We start from the raw sequence: 24,935 nt of genomic DNA, 5'->3' as shown, positions 1-24,935 counted from the left end.
CAGCAAAGAAGCTGAGCAGTAAAATTTCTACACGTTCTCTTCCTGAATTTTGACTTAAAGCCCAACTTGAGACTTATCCTGGACTAACGAAGGCACTGACAATATTTTTTTGTGTACAGTAAAGAGTTTTCCTATGTAAAATCAATGAAAGCATTAACTAATATAACAGTGATTATTACTGCAGATGCTAAACAAATTTTACGCACGCCAATGCGAATCTCTGTGCTTCTCTCCATCTTACGAAGAAATTGTTATAGGTAATATTCCAAACGCAATATAACTGAGCTTAGCCGGCAAATAATAATAATTAATATTATTAACTGCATTATTGTGGTTAAAAAAATAGAAATTATTTCATTACGATTTATAAAGACATTCTGCAACAAGATTTTTAAAGAAAATCTGCATCAACAATTAACAGTTCTCAAATCTCACTCTACACAAAAAATAATTTTTAAATGGAGAGATGGGATAGTCGTATGAATTCAATTTACATTTTGATTCAGACTAGCACGATTATAATATTTTTCGTTTAACACTTTTCGCTGCGGCTGACGCTTATAAGCGTCCGCGCTCACTGTCGGATTACTCGGTCTAGTTGCAGCGTCTAAGCTAGCATCAAAGCGTGTAAACTATTGTTTTGTGTGGGCATTTATCGAACGTATATTGTTCGTAAAGGCGGCTAATGAACCAACACCTGGACCTTCCAATGTGAAAAGGAGCAGGAAAAGTGTTAAACTGACAGAAGAACAGCTACTTAGTGTACTAGACGACAGTGATTTTCTGTGTAGTGAGGGCGAGGCATACCACGGAGATTGTCATTTCGAGGTTGCAGAAGAACTGCACAGTGATGATAGCGAGGAAGCACAGCTTTCGAATCTGTTTCGTGACAGTTCCGAATCTGACGATACGGATCACGTCGATTGTGTGGAAATCGACGACGAAAAAGAGCCCGACCTGTCACACGGAGATAATCCAGGCGAGTCCTGCCATAAACAACCACATAATATGCAGTATCACCCATTTACGAAGGAAGAAGTTTTGCAAATTCATCCTTCGGCAATTCTCCTATGGATTTCTTCAGATTATTGGTAACAGACGAATTGTTGCAACTTGTAGTTGACGAAACGAACGATAACGCAGTCAACATATTGCCGAGCGAAAATACAAAAGAGGGATCTAAGATCTGTAAATGGAAACCTCTAAGTATAGGCGAATTACTAGTTTTCCTGGGTGTTTCGTTACATATGGGTAACGTTAAATATCCGTGATTACAAGATTACTGGAATAAAGAACCGCTGTTTGAGAATAGAGGAATAGCGATGAGTATAAGCAGAGACCGGTATCTGATCATATTACGCTCTCTGCATTTTGCAAAAAATCCACTTCCAGGTAAGATATATAAGATACGACCTATATTGGATTATTTTAACACGAGAATGTCTCAAGTGTATTACCCGGGAAGAGATTTATTAATAGATGAAACAATGATTATTTGAAGGGAAGATTGTCATTTAGACAATACATAAAAATCAAATGTAATAAATATGGCATTAAGATATACATGCTCAACAGTCCAGACGGTTTCATAAATAAGTGCGCTGTGTACACGGGAAGTAGTGGAGATATGGGGGGAAAAGGTCACGCTGAAAAGGTCGTTTTGCATTTGATGTCATAGAAGCTGCATGTTGGTCATCACATTTACTTGGACATTTATTATAACAGTTTTCATTTAGCTACAACTCTGTTGAACCTAAAAACACTTTCCACAGGTACTCTGAAATTAAATAGGAAATATACCCCCGAAGACGTTGTATCGGAAAACTTGGGAGAGGAGAGGCAATTGCGTCGTATTCTAATGGAGTTATGATTGGAAAATGGAAGAATCGACGAGAGGTTTCCTACATTTCCACACAACATCTAAATGTTATGGAGCAAGTGACGAATGCGCGCCAGCAAATAGTCATGAAACCTTTGCCTGTTATTAGGTACAATGCGTGTATGTCTGGGACTGATAAACAAGATCAGATGTTATCGTATTATTTGTGTGAGCGAAAGACTATCCGCTGGCCGTAAAAACTATTCTTTCATTCATTGACATGCTAGTTTTCAATTCTCTGTATCTGTAAAACAAGTACTCGGGAAATAAAATGACGTTGTACGATTACAGAATGAACATTATAAAGCGCTTTCTTCCACCAATGGACGTTCCACGAAATGTGAGCAAGAAACATCACAAACAAACACACGTTGTGCAAAAGCGGGAAGCTACTGCAGGGAAGAAGCAAGTTATGGGGAAGCGGTGTAAGAAGTGCGCGGAACAACGCAAGCGCACTGATACAGCATACGAGTGTAGAACCTGCCCAGACAAACCTGGATACTGTTTGAACTGCTGTATAATTTCCCATAAGTAGCAAAAACGCGATAATATCGGGGAAATTCCGATTATCAAAGACAACTTCTTTTATTTCTTTTGACACTGCGTGGTTTCTTTTTATGACTTGAAAGGTTAGAACTTTTTTTTCACGAGTACTGAGAAAATGAGGTTTTCTTTTGTGTTAAGTCGACTTATTTCTTATTGCGTTGTAAAGCGTTCACTTCAGTTTTTTATGAAAGAATTTGTTGTGCTAAATTTGTTTTAATAGCACCGCAATTGAAGTGATGGGGGACACGAAGGAAGCCTCCACGTAGGGCGTGTTTCGCTTACTAATTTCTATACATCCGGGCGTCCTCTAGGCGTCTATGATAAATGTAGACGGCTAATTCTCTCATACCAGAAGCAAATATGCTACTAAATTGACGACCTCTATCAGAGTCAATCTTAAAAATGCGCATTGGAAGTAAATATAATTTCAAATGAATCTAGTTTCCTTTTTCCTTTTTATCCTTCTTAACAATCTGGGTTTTGGAATTCAAATTTTTCCTGAATGCAGTGGATCTGTTGCTTGTTTGAATTGTATTTTTTGTTATATTATTAACATATCACAAACATTTGAATGACGCCCGTGACCCCTATGGGTGTCAGACAGCAAACAGACTTTAAAACATGACCACAATACCGTCGAAGCTTATATGAAGTAATGCAACTAAGGTGTCATCATCAAGTCGGTATAGAAAAAAGGCATTTCGCGTTAATAGCGTGGCCATGGTGTTCTAGTGGGCAGAGCCCAAGACTTGCCTTGGAGGTCCCGGATTCAGCCCCAGACCCTGTTGCAGACCCTCCAGGACGGCCACGGGTCCACCCAGCCTGGTATTAAATGAGCACCGAGGACCTTTCCTGGAAGTAAAAGGCGGGTCGCGGCGATGTGTCCCCCACCCTCCCCCTGCTAGTGTCACTCCCAAGAAAGGGCGCACTCTACCTGCAGTTAGGCCAATTGTCTGGTCACGGACTTGCGGCACAGTCTCTACTTTGCCTTTCTACAGCAAATAAGGACTTCATTTTCTATCTGATATTTCTCATTTTTGTACCAAATTTTAATTGATTGCAAATAGGCGCATTTTCATGTGAATATAATTAAATATAAACAGATTTTTTTTAAATATTTATGTATCAGAATTTGATTAACAAACGGATATGTAAATTAGCAATGTGGTCTTATTAGTCAACGGACTATAAACGTTTTGTACTTAACAGGGCTCTGAAATCCTGTAATCCTCAAAGGCGATCTTTTTTTTTAATTGCGTGTACTGCTCTGATGTCTGGACAGTGACCCTCAATCATGTACGGATGAACAAAATTGGAGAGGACCAACCCGTAAGGGCCCCTTCTTAGAACGAGATGGCTGTGTGCCGTGATTGGCACGCCACTTGAGGTTGGCACTACCTCCTCCTGCGAGTCATCGTACATCGCCGGCGAGCGAGGTGTGTATCCAGTGAGCGCGAAGCTGGAAGTGCAGTGACAGTCGCGGACCGGAGTCGGCGGACATGTGGCTATCGCCTCAGTGTGCGATTCGCGCCCGATCCGAAGAGTGGCTTGGGAGTCCTGGATGGCTTGTTGTATGGTAAGGCGGCCACTATACCAACAGGTTCCTGGCGAAAAATCGTTCTGTGGAAGTGGCCGTATTCAGGTGGTGCTCCGTAGTAATACGGGGTGTTCAAAAAGTCTCTCCACAGTGCCGTATGATTGTTAGCCGCGCGTGCCGTATGATTGTTCGCCTGCCTGGGTTACTTCCCTTCAAGTGGACTCTCCCAACTTTCCACTGTTTCGTTTATCTCAGCCAGCGTCAGTAGTATCGTTGGTGTGTGTCGTTACGTAATGACGTGAACCTTTAAGTTTAGTTCCTTTGTTTTGTTTCGTTTTTGTCACTGTTAAAATGCTAACCATTGAAGAACGTGTGTCTTTAAGCGAACAAGTGTTCAAAGCTGGCGGTAAATACATAGTTTCAGTTCGTCAAACATTTAATTCAGTTTTCCCGGAGGCAACACTCTCACATCGCTATTCTGTGCTAGATTTGATTAACAAATTTCGAAGTACGAGATCAGTGATAGATGCACCGAGAAGTGGTCGTCCTAGCGTTTTGTCTGAGGGTAAACTACTCGATATTTCCGATAAAACGTCCACGAGTCCGAACAAGTCAGTAAGAAAACTCGCTCAGGAAATCGATGCTAGTGTCAAAACGGCTCACACAGCTGTAAGGAAAAAATTAGAACTTTTCCCACACAAAGTGACAGACGTGCAAGAACTGAAAAATACTGATCATGGCAAGAGACTGCATTATTTTCAATGGTTCAAAAATTTCGTTCAAATAAATGGAAGGGATATTGTTAATGGAACGTGTTTCACTGATGACACGTGGATCATTTATCCGGGTAAATGAACTCGCAAAAATCTCGTATGTGGAGTACTGCAAATCCATTGTGTATTAATGAGGAACCACTTCATTCTGTGAAAATAGGATTTTGGATTGCAATTTCTAGCCTCGGATTGTGGGTCCCATATTTTTCAACGAAACAATAAACCCACGACGATACTGCAGTGATATTCTGTACCCATTCATAAGAGAACTTCTGTTAAGTGAAATACTCAACGGTTATTTTCAACAATATGGTGCAACCGCGCACACGGGACGCGTTTCAGTGTCACTGCTTGCTCATGTTTTTGGTGATGGCATAACTTCACAGGGAGTTTGGCCTCCACGGTCGCCTAACCCAACACCACATGACTTTTTCTTCTGGGGTGCAGCAAAAGCAACTGTCTATAAAAACCGTCCAAAATCCATCGATGAATTGAAAACCGCAATATCCACTTTCACTGCTTCTGTTACATAAGAAATGTTACAGCTTGTGTTTGGAAACATGATTAGACGAATACTATTGTGTATTCAACAACAGGGGGAACACTTTCAACTTTTAATGTGAAAATGTGTAAGTTAAAAGTGAATATTCAGTAAATTAATAACTTTTATTTCACTGAGTTTTATTTCGGTATATTGACTGCGGCAAGTGGCACGCGCGGCTAACAATCATACCGCACTGCGGAGAGACTTTTTGTACACCCCGTATTATTCTAGAACTTGTGGAATAAGCATAACGGACGCGCTTTTGTGATGACTTTGCTCTGTGGTGTTGCAAAACTGTGTTTCCTCGAAGTGTCGAAGTCCACTACAGCTGACGCACTGGGTTCTCCATAATGCGCTGAATTTTAGTCTGTTTCTGCTCACGTATTTTACGGTGTTTTGGTCATGTATGAAAAGGTCATGCCATGTAATGTGATCACATCTAGCCAAACAGGCGAATCTATCAGCGGCAACATTCGAGAAGACAGTTATTAACGGTATTGTATTGTACTGTATGGAACTGGGGACCTATAAACAACGGAGAGGCTTCGTCCCGCCGTTGCTATCAGTGGTTCACAACCCCACAACAGGCTACAGCAGTCCACCCACCCCACCGCAGCGACACACCGAACCCAGGGTGCGTTTCGGCTCCCAGTAGACCCTTCGGGAAAGACTCACACCAGACGAGTGTAACCCCAATGGTTGCGTGGTAATTGTGGCGTACGCGTACGTGGAGACAGTACTCCGTAAGTACTGCAGCGCCGATACATTCACTTCATGTAAGCGAAATAGCAAAACTGGGAATAAAGTAAAATGCGCTCTTTTCTGCAAATAAGGAGTACCTTACAAGTATGTATGTATGTATGTGTGTGAAATCTTATGGGACTTAACTGCTAAGGTCATCAGTTCCTAAGCTTACACACTACTTAACCTAGATTATCCTACGGACAAACACACACACTCGAACCTCCACCGGGACCAGCCGCACAATCCATGACTGCAGCGCCCTAGGCCGCTCGGCTAATCCCGCCCGGCTACCTTACAAGTATTCTGTGACCTAGCTCATTTTCCCGTGCTCCATAGGTCATGTGTTACTTATTAGTTACTGTTTACGCACTTTCTCCTGGACGACAGCGCACACGACAAACAATATCGGAGTTTTGGTCCATACTCTGTCGATAAACAACGTTTGGTTCCAATCTGACTGACTGACATCTGGAGGTCTGGCTGTCATAACCTAACGATATTAACTTTCTCCGAATGGACAGTCAAACTTTTAATAACGTGTCAGATTTACTTCGCATTCACATTAAAAAAGAAGACAAGTATGGGGAAGTTTTTCTTCCACTTTATCATGTAACGAAAGTTCATTAGAATACCACAACTTGGGAACACACACATCGCTCGTGGAAGAACCGGAGAGCTTACATTTCATTATATTTTGTTGTGCTACCGCTTCTATGTTGTGCGCAGAATATCGATTTCCTCCTTAGCCTTTCTGTGTAATATATGGCTGGGGAAGACGCAACTCCTCTACCATTTTCGTAACTGCCAGTGCTCTTTTATTATATTTTACCGTTGTCTCACAATACAATAGATACATTGTAATAAAATTCGTTTTTCGGTAAACATGCGCAGTGAAACGTACCCCAAACAACCTCCGCCATTTTGTCAAATCAGCCGCCAATCAACATTTCTGTAAATTGCGGTCTGTGTTTGACAAACACGTCAGACTGCCAAATATTTGAGAAAAGCTAGTTAAGTTTGACAAACTGTTTCCTCTTTTACATAAAGCGCAGACAGGGGAAGATGCGTTCCGCATCGGTGCTGCAAGAGGTCAGCACCGGTAATGAGACAAGGTTGCGTAGTGGCGGATACTCACTACGCTGTGGAACACTACTTTCACAGCACCGTAAAATAAGTACAGGCGAGCAGTCAGTACTCACCATGCTGCGGTTCCTGATGGGCGCCTCGGTCTCCGCTATGGGGAAGCAGGCGCGCTGCTGCTCGCCGCGCAGGCGCATCGAGTGGCTGCGGCGCATGGCGCGCGCCACGGGTATGCGGCTGCTACTGCCGCCGCTGCTGCAGCTGCCGGTGGGCGAGGTGGCGGCGGCGGCGGCGGGGGCGGTAGCGGGGGCGGAGGCGCCACTCTGCTCTGCGCCGCTCATCGCCTGCCGGCACACAAGCGCGTCGCGCCGTCAAGAGGGGACATTGTCCGGGCACTAGCTCACTCCAACAAAGTGCACTCTCATACTACAGAGAAAATTTCGGGAGTATCCCATACTTAATTCCTTTATGCCGTAACACATATCCCATCATTTTAAGGGCTCGCTTACTGCCGACATATCATTATTTTACACGTTAACATTCTAGGGAAGGGATCAGTTGAATGCTGTAGTGGCAAGTAAGCACCTGACATTGGAAACTCCCCATTGCACCCCCTTCAGATTTAGATGTAAGACAGCCCAGAAGACAACCCGTCAAAAACTGAAACATGAAAACAGGAACAAGGTGTACTGAATAGTAATAAAAAAAGTAAGCTTAACAAGTGTAATATTGAGCGCGGATTAACAGCCGTGGTTAAGTGGTTGCTCGGTCAGTGGGTTAGCTACACTCTGTATAAAAAAAACTGCCCCGAACAGGTGTAGCGAACAGTAACACACAAGTCCGCAGCTCTTGGTCTCGCGGTAGCGTTCTCGCTCTCGCTTCCCGAGCACGGGGTCCCGGGTTCGATTCCCGGCGAGATCGGGGATTTTCGCCTACCTCGAGATGACTGGGTGTTGTTGTGTAGTTTTCATCGCTCATGTCGGCACCAATGATGTGTGTCGCTATGGATCGGAGGAAATCCTCTCTGGCTTCCGGCGGCTATCTGATTTGGTGAAGACTGCCAGTCTCGCTAGCGGGATGAAAGCAGAGCTCACCATCTGCAGCATCGTCGACAGGACTGACTGCGGACCTTTGGTACAGAGCCGAGTGGAGGGTCTGAATCAGAGGCTGAGACGGTTCTGCGACCGTGTGGGCTGCAGATTCCTCGACTTGCGCCATAGGGTGGTGGGGTTTCGGGTTCCGCTGGATAGGTCAGGAGTCCACTACACGCAACAAGCGGCTACACGGGTAGCAGGGGTTGTGTGGCGTGGGCTGGGCGGTTTTTTAGGTTAGATGGCCTTGGGCAAGTACAGAAAGGGCAACAGCCTCAACGGGTGCGGGGCAAAGTCAGGACATGCGGGGACCAAGCAGCAATCGGTATTGTAATTGTCAACTGTCGAAGCTGCATTGGTAAAGTACCGGAACTTCAAGCGCTGATAGAAAGCATCGAAGCTGAAATCGTTATAGGTACAGAAAGCTGGCTTAAGCCAGAGATAAATTCTGCCGAAATTTTTACAAAGGTACACACGGTGTTTAGAAAGGATAGATTGCATGCAACCGGTGGTGGAGTGTTCATCGCTGTTAGTAGTAGTTTATCCTGTAGTGAAGTAGAAGTGGATAGTTCCTGTGAATTATTATGGGTGGAGGTTACACTAAACAACCGAACTAGGTTAATAATTGGCTCCTTTTACCGACCTCCCGACTCAGCAGCATTAGTGGCAGAACAACTGAGAGAAAATTTGGAATACATTTCACATAAATTTTCTCAGCATGTTATAGTCTTAGGTGGAGATTTCAATTTACCAGATATAGACTGGGACACTCAGATGTTTAGGACGGGTGGTAGGGACAGAGCATCGAGTGACATTATACTGAGTGCACTATCCGAAAATTTCCTCGAGCAATTAAACAGAGAACCGACTCGTGGAGATAACATCTTGGACCTACTGATAACAAACAGACCCGAACTTTTCGAATCTGTATGTACAGAACAGGGAATCAGTGATCATAAGGCCGTTGCAGCATCCCTGAATATGGAAGTTAATAGGAATATAAAAAAAGGGAGGAAGGTTTATCTGTTTAGCAAGAGTAATAGAAGGCAGATTTCAGACTACCTAACAGATCAAAACGAAAATTTCTGTTCCGACACTGACAATGTTGAGTGTTTATGGAAAAAGTTCAAGGCAATCGTAAAATGCGTTTTAGACAGGTACGTGCCGAGTAAAACTGTGAGGGACGGGAAAAACCCACCGTGGTACAACAACAAAGTTAGGAAACTACTGCGAAAGCAAAGAGAGCTCCACTCCAAGTTTAAACGCAGCCAAAACCTCTCAGACAAACTGAAGCTAAACGATGTCAAAGTTAGCGTAAGGAGGGCTATGCGTGAAGCGTTCATTGAATTCGAAAGTAAAATTCTATGTACCGACTTGACAGAAAATCCTAGGAAGTTCTGGTCTTACGTTAAATCAGTAAGTGGCTCGAAACAGCATATCCAGACACTACGGGATGATGATGGCATTGAAACAGAGGATGACACGCGTAAAGCTGAAATACTAAACACCTTTTTCCAGAGCTGTTTCACAGAGGAAGACCGCACTGCAGTTCCTTCTCTAAATCCTCGCACAAACGAAAAAATGGGTGACATCGAAATAAGTGTCCAAGGAATAGAAAAGCAACTGGAATCACTCAATAGAGGAAAGTCCACTGGACCTGACGGGATACCAATTCGATTCTACACAGAGTACGCGAAAGAACTTGCCCCCCTTCTAACAGCCGTGTACCGCAAGTCTCTAGAGGAACGGAGGGTTCCAAATGATTGGAAAAGAGCACAGATAGTCCCAGTCTTCAAGAAGGGTCGTCGAGCAGATGCGCAAAACTATAGACCTATATCTCTTACGTCGATCTCTTGTAGAATTTTAGAACATGTTTTTTGCTCGCGTATCATGTCATTTCTGGAAACCCAGAATCTACTATGTAGGAATCAACATGGATTCCGGAAACAGCGATCGTGTGAGACCCAACTCGCCTTATTTGTTCATGAGACCCAGAAAATATTAGATACAGGCTCCCAGGTAGATGCTATTTTTCTTGACTTCCGGAAGGCGTTCGATACAGTTCCGCACTGTCGCCTGATAAACAAAGTAAGAGCCTACGGAATATCAGACCAGCTGTGTGGCTGGATTGAAGAGTTTTTAGCAAACAGAACACAGCATGTTGTTATCAATGGAGAGACGTCTACAGACGTTAAAGTAACCTCTGGCGTGCCACAGGGGAGTGTTATGGGACCATTGCTTTTCACAATATATATAAATGACTTAGTAGATAGTGTCGGAAGTTCCATGCGGCTTTTCGCGGATGATGCTGTAGTATACAGAGAAGTTGCTGCATTAGAAAATTGTAGCGAAATACAGGAAGATCTGCAGCGGATAGGCACTTGGTGCAGGGAGTGGCAACTGTCCCTTAACATAGACAAATGTAATGTATTGCGAATACATAGAAAGAAGGATCCTTTATTGTATGATTATATGATAGCGGAACAAACACTGGTAGCAGTTACTTCTGTAAAATATCTGGGAGTATGCGTACGGAACGATTTGAAGTGGAATGATCATATAAAACTAATTGTTGGTAAGGCGGGTACCAGGTTGAGATTCATTGGGAGAGTGCTTAGAAAATGTAGTCCATCAACAAAGGAGGTGGCTTACAAAACACTCGTTCGACCTATACTTGAGTATTGCTCATCAGTGTGGGATCCGTACCAGGTCGGGTTGACGGAGGAGATAGAGAAGATCCAAAGAAGAGCGGCGCGTTTCGTCACTGGGTTATTTGGTAACCGTGATAGCGTTACGGAGATGTTTAATAAACTCAAGTGGCAGACTCTGCAAGAGAGGCGCTCTGCATCGCGGTGTAGCTTGCTCGCCAGGTTTCGAGAGGGTGCGTTTCTGGATGAGGTATCGAATATATTGCTTCCCCCTACTTATACTTCCCGAGGAGATCACGAATGTAAAATTAGAGAGATTAGAGCACGCACGGAGGCTTTCAGACAGTCGTTCTTCCCGCGAACCATACGCGACTGGAACAGGAAAGGGAGGTAATGACAGTGGCACGTAAAGTGCCCTCCGCCACACACCGTTGGGTGGCTTGCGGAGTATCAATGTAGATGTAGATGTAGATGTAGATCACCATCATCATCCATCCCCATTACGGTCAGAGGAAGGCAATGGCAAACCGCCTCCGCTAGGACCTTGCCTAGTACAGCTGTGCGGGTCTCCCGCATCGTCCCCTACGCTCTTTCAGGGAGTATGGGACTTCATCATCAATAAGACACAAAATGAAGTTTCTTGGGAAAAAATGTGGTCACAGTGTTGGAGATTGAAGCATATAAGCCGTGTTCAAACCTATCTCATGCCATTTATTTTTATTTTGTTTTATTTTTTTTTTTTCAAAACGCTATGAACTGTCCGTCCAGTCATTGAAATGTTTGTTCTGTTTCTGCAGTCTTCGCATCTGTCGTACTATACACTGGTTGTACAGGGTGAGTCACTAACTGTTGCCACCTAGAATAGCTCCGGAAGTATGATAGGAGCTGAAACGTTTGTGGGACAGAAGTTGCACGGGACAACGCGGGCCATAATATGACGTTGGTTTTTTGTTGCTAGGTGGGGTCGCTTCAGAGATATGAAGGTCAACTTTGTTTTTTTTTAAGGGATGCTATAGTTTGGTACTTGTTTTCTGACAGCAGCTATCGATGCGAATCCAACGATGTGTAACAGTAAGGTCTTTGAAGGTCAACAAAGGTCACAAAGATGGCTTGAACGTCAGGAGATGTTCGAAGTGATCACCATTGGTATCAATGCAGTGCTGCAATCTTATCAAGGACCGAGTGCTATTCCTTATCACATCGGTACTTATCGAAGCACATGCTCTGACAATTCTCCCTCGCATATCTTAAGGTGTACTTGCAACGTCTTTATAAACAATGTCTTTTACGAATTCCCACAAGAAAAAAATCCAGGGGCGTCAACTCTGGCGAACGAGCCGGCCACGACACCTCCTCCACGTCTAATCCAACGATTTGGGAATTGTCTTTGCAACTCATTTCTAACGATTAGCGAAAAATGTCCCGGACACCCATCGTTTTGATACCACATTCTGTTCCTTGTTCCTAAAGGTATTTCTTTTAATAACAGACCTAATGTTTCCTGCAGGAATGTGGTGTACTTCCTACCATTTAGATTTCCTTCGATGAAATAGGATCCTATAATTCTGTCCTCCAGAATCCCACACCATACATTCGCCGACCGTGGTTTTTGGTGTGCAACTTGCCGCAGCCAAAATGGATTATCAGTTGCCCAGTAATGCATGTTATGCAAATTAACATTTCCATGGTTCGTGAATGTAGCCTCGTCAGTAAATAAAATCAAATTAATAAATGTGTCATCCCTCTGAATCTGAAGCTGAGCCGATCGGCAGAATTCAAAAATGGCTCTGAGCACTATGGGACTCAACATCTTAGGTCATAAGTCCCCTAGAACTTAGAACTACTTAAACCTAACTAACCTAAGGACATCACACACACCCATGCCCGAGGCAGGATTCGAACCTGCGACCGTAGCAGTCCTGCGGTTCCGGACTGCAGCGCCAGAACCGCTAGACCACCGCGGCCGGCGGCAGAATTCAATGCGACGCATAAAAACCGTACCAGTTAATTCTTGGTGGAGACTGATAAAGATGATATTTATGGCGATGCAGAACACCAACAACATTACTATGGCTCACGCCAGATTCCCTTCCGATTTGACTCGAACTAACACGAGGATCTCGAACAACAGTGGAAAAAGTACCAATTTTTGTTTCCTCGGTAGTAACTTTCCTTTGCTGGATATGTTTCCGAAGCGTTAAAGATCCAGTTGTTCTCAATTTATCATACACACATTAAAATGTACGACGTTTAGGGCGAGTGCGTTGAGGCGTTGAGGATATCTTTCAGTGTATAAGTCTCTAGCTCTCACTGAATTTCGTTGGCATTCTCCGTAAATGAGAAACATATCGACTTGTTCTTCGAAGGAATACATCATTCACATTCGCTTGATTCGACGATACTAGTCTTACCGTTCCTATTAGTGTTGTATTGCGAAAACGTCGAATCGTGTTTACATGTCAATGGTACGTTAGATGGATGCGCCATATTCGACGAATATTTACTATTTGCACGATATACGAGAGAGAATTGTCAGAGCATGTGCTTCGATAAGTGCCGAAGTAATAAGGAATACCACTCAATCCATGGTAAGAATATTGCAGCACTGCACTGATACCAATGGTCATCACTTCGGACACCCTCTGTAAATGGACGTTCATGCCACCTTTTTTCCTTCGTTGACCTTCAAAGACCCTACTGTAACACATCATTAGGTTCGTCTCGATAGCCGCTATCAGAAAATAAGTACCAAACTATAGCATCCCATTTGAAAAAAACAAAGTTGACCTTCATATCTCTGATGCGACCCCACCTAGCTACAAAAATCCGTCATCTTATGGCCTCCGTTGTCCCATGCAACATTTGTTCCGCGAAGTTTTCATCTATCATACTTGAGGAAAAAAAATATTTTTAAAAAAATCTTTACTGTAATCATTATTTCGTAAGTTACCAATAGTTAAATTTTTTCAAGTACTAGCATGAACACGTGACACACTGTGGTGGAGATTACAGCTTGTGAAAGCACTGTGTGAACATCGTCTTCCTCACATTGTCTACTCACTACTACTTTGTACCATACAGCTATGATAATAAAATTCAGATGTATACATCACATATGCTTAAACATCTCATAAAAATGCTTTCTGCGAGTTGCAGCTGGTTCTCGAAACTGACTAGAAGTTGTTTCATTATTCACTTGGCAACAATAACGGAATTAACTGACAGAATAACACAACAGTAACTACGTAGTGGCTGCTACACTCTGTAGGGCTTACACAGTGTTGTTATTACTACGAGTGACTGGGCCCTGTCAGATCACACATTGCTATAGTGTTTCTATCTTCGGAGTTTCCAAGCAGCTCCCATTTTTTACTCTTTGTGTTCTTTTTCTTTCTTCAGTCTAATTTGTCCCTGGTCTAGTGGTGACTTCATTCTCTGGTAGTACTTTCCAGCTGCTAATTATTTGTCTGTCTAAGTTTCTGCTGAAAATATCGAATAGACTTATGTAAGTCTTCTCTTAAATGCATTTTGACTGGCTCGATACAATGCATGGCTTCGAGTTGTTCTACGTATGTCGCTATCATTATCATCACACTCGCTGGGGTACCTGCCATCGCTCAGGGAGTTGACATGTTGTCTGGCACGATCTCCTCCTCTTTTAGGTTTGGCGTTGTCTAAAGTATAAATCAAACCAACTTTTTATAAACAAGTACACTAAGTACGCTTTACACACTTTATTTTCGATTTATATTCAGACACTTTATTACTGAGTACTCACACTTCACTGTTTGTTTTTATTCACTCACTGCACTATTTTTTCGGTTCCTCCATTCGTAAATGATAAGAAACTGACGTTCGAACACACGGTGGGTCTCGCTTTATACACCCCTACGAAAGCTTACCAAAACGCTTCGAATAGTCCACAATATTCCGGATCATTCCACAACAGTGGAGAGTGTTCTAGAATATTCCACAATAATGTGGGATATTCCGTGATGTTCCCGAACATTCTAGAATCTTCCCGAATGTTCCAGACTATTCCCGAACATTTCAGAAGATCCCGGATCAATGTTGAATATTCCGGAACATTCTGGAATGTTGTTGAATGCTCTCGAATGTCCTGGAATGGTCTAGAAATGTCTAAAGGGCGAAATTTTCCAGCCCTTATATCCTGAAAAGCACGCCCTCCATGTAAAAATGGTAGCCTCCTTCATGGCTGGGGAATAGAGGGCTACCACACCGTACAACTCCCTTGGTCGTAGCGGGACTCGTTTCTGAGTTTTAGCGGCACGCACACTGTACATTTTTATAACATATATGGGAGTATGCGTACGGAACGATTTGAAGTGGAATGATCATATAAAATTAATTGTTAGTAGGGCGTGTGCCAGGTTGAGATTCATTGGGAGAGTCCTTAGAAAATGTAGTCCATCAACAAAGGAGGTGGCTTACGAAACAATGGTTCGACTTATACTTGAGTATTGCTCATCAGTTTGGGATCCGTATCAGGTCGGGTTGACAGAGGAGATAGAGAAGATCCAAAGAAGAGCAGCGCGTTTCGTCACAGGGTTATTTGGTATGCGTGATAGCATTACGGACATGTTTAGTAAACTCAAGTGGCAGACTCTGCAAGAGGGGCGCTCTGCATTGCAGTGTAGCTTGCTGTCCAGGTTTCGAGAGGGTGCGTTTCTGGATGAGGTATCGAATATATTGCTTCCCCCTACTTATACTCCCGAGGAGATCACGAAAGCAAATTTAGAGAGATTCGAGCGCGCACGGAGGCTTTCCGGCAGTCGTTCTTCCCGCGAACCATACGCGACTGGAACAGGAAAGGGAGGTAACGACAGTGGCACGTAAAGTGCCCTCCGCCACACACCGTTGGGTGGCTTGCGGAGTATAAATGTAGATGATGATTATGGTTATTATTATTAGTGACAGTGGCCAGAAATAAAGCATTCGCAGCCTAAAGTCGTCCAATTTCCACCATTTCAGAAGTAATGAGTCCAGCAATCAGTTGCTTAACAAACAGTATAGTGCACGCACTTTTACTTGGTTGATATGAAATGGGGGTGCAGGGTGTGAGTGAATCAAGTGTCGCGAGGGAGAGTAGTGCAAAGGAATCATATTTTGTAGTAGGTGACTACCTCCAATACCGATACAGAACTTGTAGGTGGCACTTGAGATAAAACATCTATAAAAACTAAGTAACTTATGGTCTATCATTATCACATTTACTAAAATTCAGCACCTTTATCTTATCCTCTTTACGCATCGGAATCGTGAACGCTCCTATCTACTAGACAGATAATCATGAACAAAATCATAAACACAGCAGTGCAGTCGTGAGAGGACGGGCAACTTCTTATCAGACTGTCAGCCAACGTGACGTGCTGGTGCCAAGGCCGTTGGTGGAGCATTGAAGGTGGCGGTATCGACTGTTTCTCTGTGTACACTCGGTGACAATCTGGCGAGGATTTAAACAACCTGTGTGGAAAAATGGATTGACCAATACGTTATCTGCATACGTTGACACTGCAACAGCCACAGTAAATTCAGATTAGTATGCTGGAAGGTGAAGCTGTTCGAAATAATTCAGATGTGGTCAAAGCGGGCCTGCCTGAGATCTCATTTGACACGTCTGCTCGCAGGACGTTTAAAACAGAAGCGCTACTTAAGACCAGTCTTTCGGGACAGACTGGCGTTGGTTTGCGGTGCTGTTGCTGAGTAGCTAACTTTCATGATATCGTAAGAAAGGCAACACGGTCGTTAAGCAAGAAATGTCAGAGTATCTGTTGTATTTGCCGTTTGCTCATCACACAGCGACCATTCGTAGTGGTAATATTCAAAATCGATTTCCTAGCGAAAAGATGAAATCTATTTCAAGTTTTCAAAAGCGTGTATCCTACATTAAAATAATTCACGAAACTTCTCGTTCCCACCGGAGCATCAATCGTCGTAAAAGGTCCCGTGATGCATTAATTTCAAGCGCCGTTTTTTTTTTTTTTTTTTTTTTTCCCCGCGCACGAGGAAGACAGAACTGATGTCGCCAATTCCAGGATGCAAATTAGGTAAGAAAAACACTTCATAACATTGCCAGTAGCATGGGATTACTATGGAGATAGATACTTTGAGGTTAAACAGCGCAATCTAGGAATACCCAAATTGAAAAGGAAAGTAACTCCAGGTTTGTAAACGGGTATAGCGACCTAGTCTAGCAAAAATGTGATTGACCCGACACATTTCCATTGATCGACGGTCGAATCCCGATGGTCCCGTACCCCCTGCAATCTCAACTGACGATGTCGTTGGGTCAACATGTGAACACGTCGAGATGGGTCCGCTGTCTTGTTCTTAGAAGCACTCGCGTGTGAAACAGCATTGTGCTCTTTCAGCAGAGATAACACAGATCACCATCTGCCTTACTTTACAGAACAGACAAGCCTCCGAACCACACTTTCTGTGAAGAGCAGTGGACGACCTCAAACCATTAGCGCCTAGTGGTAGTTTCACTGTCCCACCTCTTTCCGTCGATGCTCACGACAGTAGCACGTGATCATTCGACCAGCTTTGCCGTTTTCGAGACACTCGTTCACAGGCTTTGCGTAATAACGATCTGCCCTTTGTCAGAGTCGCTTATCTCAGTGGATTTACCCATTTTCGGCCTGTATCTTTGCTAAGGTGATACCTCGTCCGTGTCTGCTCGTCTTACGAACCTTCGTTATCGCATCACGTGCTCGTAACGGCGTCAGGCGGCATCCAACCAAAGCCTTCTAGATACAAGGCCTACCCACAGCGGCCATATTGGCACGTGACGTCACAAACTGTTGGCCATCTTATCTTCAGTCGGCAGTCCCGTTGGCGTGTATGTTGTGTTGAAAGTGTGTGACACGTGAAACTAATATATATTTCATACAGTATTCGCTTACAGTTCTTCGACGTATAGGATACAAGTGCTGCGTTCCCTTTTGCCTGGGAAATTATAAATCCCAAAAAGGCATCAAAGTGCACATGTTTTGATTTCCCAAATGTGTGAAGTTGAGAAATCGCAGGATTGCAGCTATTCCCAGACAGGAATTTGTGTCTATGCATCATTCAAGCGTAAGTAAATGACAAAAAAATTGTAGCGTGTTATTTGTTTCCATTGCACCACATTTGCCAATTGTTTTTAAAAGCAGTTATGTATCATGTACCAGCATCATTTGTTTCTTAATTCTGGATCATTGCTGCGAGGTTAATACGAAGCTGGCTGTGAAATGTCTCTCATATTTGCAACTATTGTCACACACAATAGTTATATTAATTAGTGTGACTCGAAAATGTTTAGTATTCCTTATCATTCCTACCAGATTATTGAGTTTCCAGTAATTTTATTTGGAAGAGCTACAGAATGATTTTGTTCAGTTTTAAATATACAGCTATTCGGAAATAATTTCAATTTGAGTAAACTACCGTAGAAAATTGCTTTAATGAATTCAGTGTTCGACAGATTAAGCAGTATACGAAGCAAAATTTCGATGTAAGTGCATTATGATTAAATTAACAGCACTCTGTAACACGAATTTCAATCAAGGATATAGGAGAAACAATCTTTCGTGTTTAAGGTTCTAAAGTTCTGGAGAAACAGGAAATTAAAATATTTTTTCGGGTTTTTTGATTTATTACACATTATGTCAGGAGGTGCTCCATTTCGTCGAATGATTTGAGTTTCGTGTGAGATAAGCAAATTTTGAAGTGGAGAGGAAAATTTACGAAAATAACCAGGGAAACAAATTCTTAAATTCTATAGGAGATCCAGTTGCTTTATTTAAAACCGAAAACGTCTGCTTGTTGTTGCATATTTCCGATTTTTTACTGCAATAAAGCGTAGCTCCTGAGGTAAAAGAATTTAAAATTACAGTTTGTATTCAAGCCTAGAAACGCGTATTTAAGGCAAATTGTCAAAATAATTTTACATCTTGAAATAACATAGGGCAGTTTTGTTCAGTTACTTTACGCATTGATATAAATTTCCACACTTGCATTACAAGGACATGTAGAAAAGGAAAGCACGAGAATCATAATGTTTCGGCTGACACATTGTGTCAAACTCTGCATTTTTAGCTTGAGAGGCTGCACCCACTACTCACAACTTCAAGATGAATACTGTGAAAAGTTAAACTATTGAGAAATTGTATAAACTCGTAGAGTTTACGCAGTGTGCGCCGACACAGCTGTGTTGTCAGTCTAATCTTCACCTATACTTGCTCCACCAGCTATTGACGTCAGACAGTATTCTCTCAGATTTCAGTGAAAAACAGCGGTCAGAAGAGCTACACAGATCATGAATGCACTTGGACTGAAAGAAGAACTGGTGTATCAGGTATCGTGTGGCCTTAGGTAACTGCAGAGCAGATGATGGTAACGAAACAGATAGCTAGACATTGCGTCTCATTTGCGCCACCTTGGCACGCCGTTGGCGGTTTTCATTCTCTGCTATCTTCTTTTTTGCGGACGGAGCTTCAAATGACTCGAGGGAACCGCAAAGCCTCACAGAGCATAGGGAGTATCTGGTGCGTCCGTAGCATTCAGCCCCGTCCTATGATGCCGGTTAGTTCACGGTGAAACGAAAGTATCTGGTATGGCATGGCAATATTCGTGTACAATGCCGGCAACATTACAAAAACTTTATACTCTTGTGTTCACCTGTTCCGTACAAAGCTACAATTCCTAGAGAAGACAATTTTGATTTGTGACATTACCTGGGATGTTACTATCCACATAGTGGTTATTGTTGATATGCAGTGAAAAGAAGTAAGTATGACAATAAATTATTTGAGTTTAAAGAGTAATAGCTAATACACATTAACGAGAAAGTGGAGACGGAACGAATGGCAAGGGGCAAACGTAAAAGTCCTTTTGGGTAATCACATATGGAGTTGACCCTTGGGTCATGATCTGAGTTAACTTTGTTTATAACCTTTTCATTGACCGCGTTATTTTTCCACTCGTAATTAGTTTCAGGCTTGAAATCATCTTAAAGACAAAGGCACAAGTGGTAGGGGGAACTTGCAAAATAGCTGAAAATTAATTACAGCGGTAAACAATCGTTACCCCGAATGTTAGTCCACTGTCTTCATCACCGTGTCATCTTGCTCAGACATTCAGCAACACCACGAAATATTTTTTTCCCGCTTAATACGTCATGCGTCATTTCAAATGGTTACCAAAGAACTACACGTCGTATTGATTTGAAATGTTCAGAAAAAGCCTTTTAGATGACCCTGAAGGACTGGTCCTCCTCCAATTTCCTCATATTTGTGGAATCTGAAGGTCAGTGCCTGGACATAATTTGTCAAAGCAGTACGACACATTGAAAAACCGCCTTTAAAAGAGTTAAGTGCAAACACTTATACATTACTCGCCAGTAGCTGAATGCAGTATGTAACTTGGTGGCTGAGTGGCTTAATGACTAAAATCCTAAAGGTCTAGGGTTCAAACCTCAGTCGGTTCTAACAGTGTACGGCGTACAACTTTCGTAATCTTGAGGTCAGTGGTATTCGATTCTCGATACACTGAACTTGCTTTTTTAATTTTATTGAAGTTCTATATTTATTTTCAAATGACAATTTATATTAAAAAATAATGAACCATAATTTTTTAAATAAAATTCTTTAACTTATCAATTACTGGTCGTATGGAAATGATTTATTTTCAAATGACAATTTATATTAAAAAATACTGAACCATAATTTTTTAAATAAAATTATTTAACTTATCAATTACTGGTCGTATGGAAATGAAATTTGACACGAACATGCTAAATATCTTTCTGTGAATGTCGTTTTGTTAAAAGTTCATATATCACCAATACACTGTTTAGTTTGCATAAATGGAGTATATTTTTTGTTTTGAAAACCCACATTTTCATGTGATTAGCAGTTTAAAAAAAAGACTATTTTTATTGCAAACTTACGTTTCAATATTTTTTATTATATTTACATTTGTTAATAAATACGAAATTTAAATAAATGAATAAAGAAGTTACTATTAACGAAGTTTGAACCATCTGCTTTACGATGACTAGACTTTTACGCTATGCACTGAGCTACCGACGATTATTTTGCTAAGCTAAAAATGTTTTGTACTTATCAGAGCTTGGAAATTAATTTTGGAAGGCGATTTAATTGAATTCTTTTTCATTTTCGTCCTGCTGCTTTAGGAAATTCATGCTCGGACACAGCTTCATAACCTGCAAGTATAAGGGAAATAGGATACGATTATACCATTCCATGCGGCCCCCTTGCGTACTAGGAATGGCGCACTTTAACGTAGTTTTGGAGCAAATTACATACTGTCTTTGGAAATGAAGTGTTTGTGTCGTATATATATATGTATAGAGGGTGTTACAAAAAGGTACGGCCAAACTTTCAGGAAACATTCCTCACACACAAATAAAGAAAAGATGTTATGTGGACATGTGTCCGGAAACGCTTAATTTCCATGTTAGAGCTCATTTTAGTTTCTTCCACCTACGCTCAATGGAGGACGTTATCATGATTTCATACGGGATACTCTACCTGTGCTGCTAGAACATGTGCCTTTACAAGTACGACACAACATGTGGTTCATGCACGATGGAGCTCCTCCACATTTCAGCCGAAGTGTTCGTACGCTTCTCAACAACAGATTCGGTGACCGATGGATTGGTAGCGGCGGACCAATTCCATGGCCTCCACGCTCTCCTGACCTCAACCCTCTTGACTTTCATTTATGGGGGCATTTGAAAGCTCTTGTCTACGCATCCCCGGTACCAAATGTAAAGACTCTTCGTGCTCGTATTGTGGACGGCTGTGATACAATACGCTATTCTCCAGGGCTGCATCAGCGCATCAGGGATTCCATGCGACGGAGGGTGGATGCATGTATCCTCGCTAACGGAGGACATTTTGAACATTTCCTGTAACAAAGTGTTTGAAGTCACGCTGGTACGTTCTGTTGCTGTGTGTTTCCATTCCATGATTAATGTGATTTGAAGAGAAGTAATAAAATGAGCTCTAACATGGAAAGTAAGCATTTCCGAACACATGTCCACATAAGATATTTTCTTTCTTTGTGTGTGAGGAATGTTTCCTGAAAGTTTGGCCGTACCTTTTTGTAACACCCTATATTGTAAAACTGTCATGTGGCTTCGTCATAAAAGTATTATAAAAAGTTAAATAGAAAAATATTTAATGAAATATCCCGCACTTTCGTCAGAATTTAGTTGAATGGTATTGCGTTTACAGCTAGCGATATAACAGATGCTTCTACACAGATTATGTTATAATCTAACCACGGAACAGAACCGACCGGATGCAACTCGGGCAGAGTTCCGGCCGTTTATCAAGGCCGCAAATCGGCTCACGCGAGAAACTCCCTCAAACTCTGATCATTAGCGCCAGGCAGGAAGGAGCCAGAGTTTCGCCCCATATTCGAATACGGAACACAAAGCAGAAAAAAAAGCCGCACTGCACGAACCACGCCTCCGCTGCAGACTCGGACCGCAGTGATTACCTGTGCTCTGCACACTGCACTACCTCGACTTCCCTCCTAATCGCAGCTCTCCATCAGTCGGCAGAATTGCTCCACGGCATGCGAGCGTCCGACTGTTCCGGTATTCCCTAACACTGGAATACCCATCACTCAGCAACACTTCCATTTCGAAAAATTGTTTCTATCGGTCATAATGAGTTGCAATTTCATTTTAAACATCAAATGTCATAAGAAAATTACGACGCTGGACGAAATACTTGTAACATTGGAGACATCATGCTAACATCGTGGAACAGTGCCTCTAGCTTTGATAATGATCTCAGATCGGTGATTAAGAGAGTCTGCAAGTTTCCTCAGGTATGTCATACCCAGATGGATCCACAAGCTGTTGATTAGGCTACATCATGTAGAGGTAATAAATCCTACGTTTCACCCTCTATTCCAACGGCACAGACATTTCCTATCGGATTAAGATCGAATGCTTTAATGGGAATATTACTTTAAATTGCAGTATAAAGACGCGGAAAAGGTGGAAATCAAAAAATAGTCACCAACGCACAGAAAACGACAGCCAAATAGACTTCTCACTGAAGGAAATATGCTCCGCAATAAAAATAATTAAAAATAGAAAATCTCCAGGCATATCGAATTAATAAAATACGGAGGCAGGCATTATAACAACTGCTTCATACTTTGCTTAACAGTATCACGAAGGAAGGCGGATGCCAAGAGAATGGAAAGAAAGTATTACAATTGCAGTGTATAAAGAAGTAAATGTTAGATGATTACTGGGGATTGACCCTGCTTGGTACCACCTTAAAAGTCTTAACAACATTAAATAGAAACAGAATGCTGAATTATATGGAAATAGCATAAGAACGGCAAAAATTCAGGAAATACAGGAGCACAGTAGATGCTATTTTCGCTTTAAGACAGACTATGGATAAATCCATAGAATTTAACAAGCCAGCCTACCTATGCTTCGTTGATTCTAACCTTAATCGACAAGAGAGTACCAAAGGATTTTGTGAAAAATGACAGAACGTACATAAATATAGGTAATGAAACTAGAAGTAAAAAACACGAAGGATTCACAGATAAAATTATGCTAGGTAAAGAAATAAGACATGGAGACTCATTAAGTCCACTCCTGTTCATTTTAATAATGGATCACGTCATTCATGATGTAAGAAAGGAACCGGGCTAAAAAACTGGAAATAGTGGTAAATACTATGTATTACGCTGACGATGCTATACAAATAGCAAACAACGAGAATAATTTAATAAGGTTACTTCACCAAATTAATAAAACCGCTAAGCAGTATAACATGGAAATCTCATCTACAAAACTAAGAGTATGGTAGTATCAAAAGCACCTGTCTCACGTAAATTAGAAGTACACAGTGCGTCAATTGAACAAGTGATGACCTGTAGTTATCCACGGATTTTTATCACCAGCTATGAAGACTTACCCAGAGAAGTGAAAAATCAAGTGACAAAGGCAGCAAGGGTAGCCAGACACGTGCAAAATACTGCACAGAGAAAGAAATTTATGACAAATGAGGAAAAAATAAAAATATATAAAACAATGGTGCGTCCTGTTTTAACATATGCTTTAGAAACTAGAGCAGAAACGAAAAAAATTAAAAGTTAACGGTAGTGGAAATGAAGGTACAAAGACAGATCCAAGGAGTAACCATGTGGGACAAAAGAACAACTTTGTCGATAAGGGAACAGTGTGGAATACAAAATAAAAATAAATGGATGAAGACAAGAAAACGAAAGGGGAAGGATCACGTGGAAAGGACATTCATTTTTTCCGCGCGCTGTTCAAGATTGGAATAACAGAGAATTATTGCGAAGGTGGTTCGATGACCCTTCTGCCAGACACTCAAGTGTGATTTGCAGAGGTATCCATGTAGATGTAGATCTTTCAAGACTATCTAAAATTTGTGAACATGAACAACTGCAAGGGAAACGACTGCCCAGAGCCGGCCGAAGTGGCCGTGCGGTTAAAGGCGCTGCAGTCTGGAACCGCAAGACCGCTACGGTCGCAGGTTCGAATCCTGCCTCGGGCATGGATGTTTGTGATGTCCTTAGGTTAGTTAGGTTTAACTAGTTCTAAGTTCTAGGGGACTAATGACCTCAGCAGTTGAGTCCCATAGTGCTCAGAGCCATTTGAACCATTTTGATTTGACTGCCCAGATGACCACCCGAGAGATGCGGCAAGTGTAGTAATATAATGTTTGAAATGAGAGATTTGCGTGGCTTGACTAATATTTGGATACGATTTCTCCCGATGTCCCGACAGCTGCAGCACAGCATATCTGCCTCCACATTTAGCACGTTGTAACGGAACGACATTCCGTTACCACTGGAGCTACTGCGATAATTTCTTGACGAACAGTTGCTAACTCTTGACAAACAATCGTTGTTTAGTAGTTTTAGTGATACGACGTGAAAGACTTTTTGAAAGTACACCGCTAGGCAGGAAAAGGGAACATGCAGCTGGCTACGGAATCCTTGAGTCAGTAGCTGTTTTTACTGTTTAGATAAATTATTCGGGATACATTACGATGACT

The 24,935-nt window shown here is 42.1% G+C and overlaps 1 protein-coding gene across 1 annotated transcript in view; it reads right to left on the bottom strand.

Moving 5' to 3' along the window:
* Positions 1-24,935, bottom strand: part of LOC124596375 (protein quick-to-court) — a 319,173-nt gene that overhangs the window by 157,665 nt on the left and 136,573 nt on the right. The window contains exons 2-3 of the mRNA XM_047135488.1: positions 23,826-23,885; positions 7,223-7,447 (exon numbers count right to left, since the gene is read on the bottom strand). Of these exons, the coding sequence (XP_046991444.1) occupies positions 7,223-7,444 (222 nt within the window). The 5' untranslated portion in view covers positions 7,445-7,447; positions 23,826-23,885. The remainder of the gene's footprint in view (positions 1-7,222; positions 7,448-23,825; positions 23,886-24,935) is intronic.

Source organism: Schistocerca americana, chromosome 2, assembly GCF_021461395.2.
Source record: "Schistocerca americana isolate TAMUIC-IGC-003095 chromosome 2, iqSchAmer2.1, whole genome shotgun sequence".
NCBI lineage: Eukaryota > Metazoa > Arthropoda > Insecta > Orthoptera > Acrididae > Schistocerca > Schistocerca americana.
Note: the sequence above shows the minus strand (reverse complement) of the source record. Positions and strands in the feature narration are given on the sequence as shown.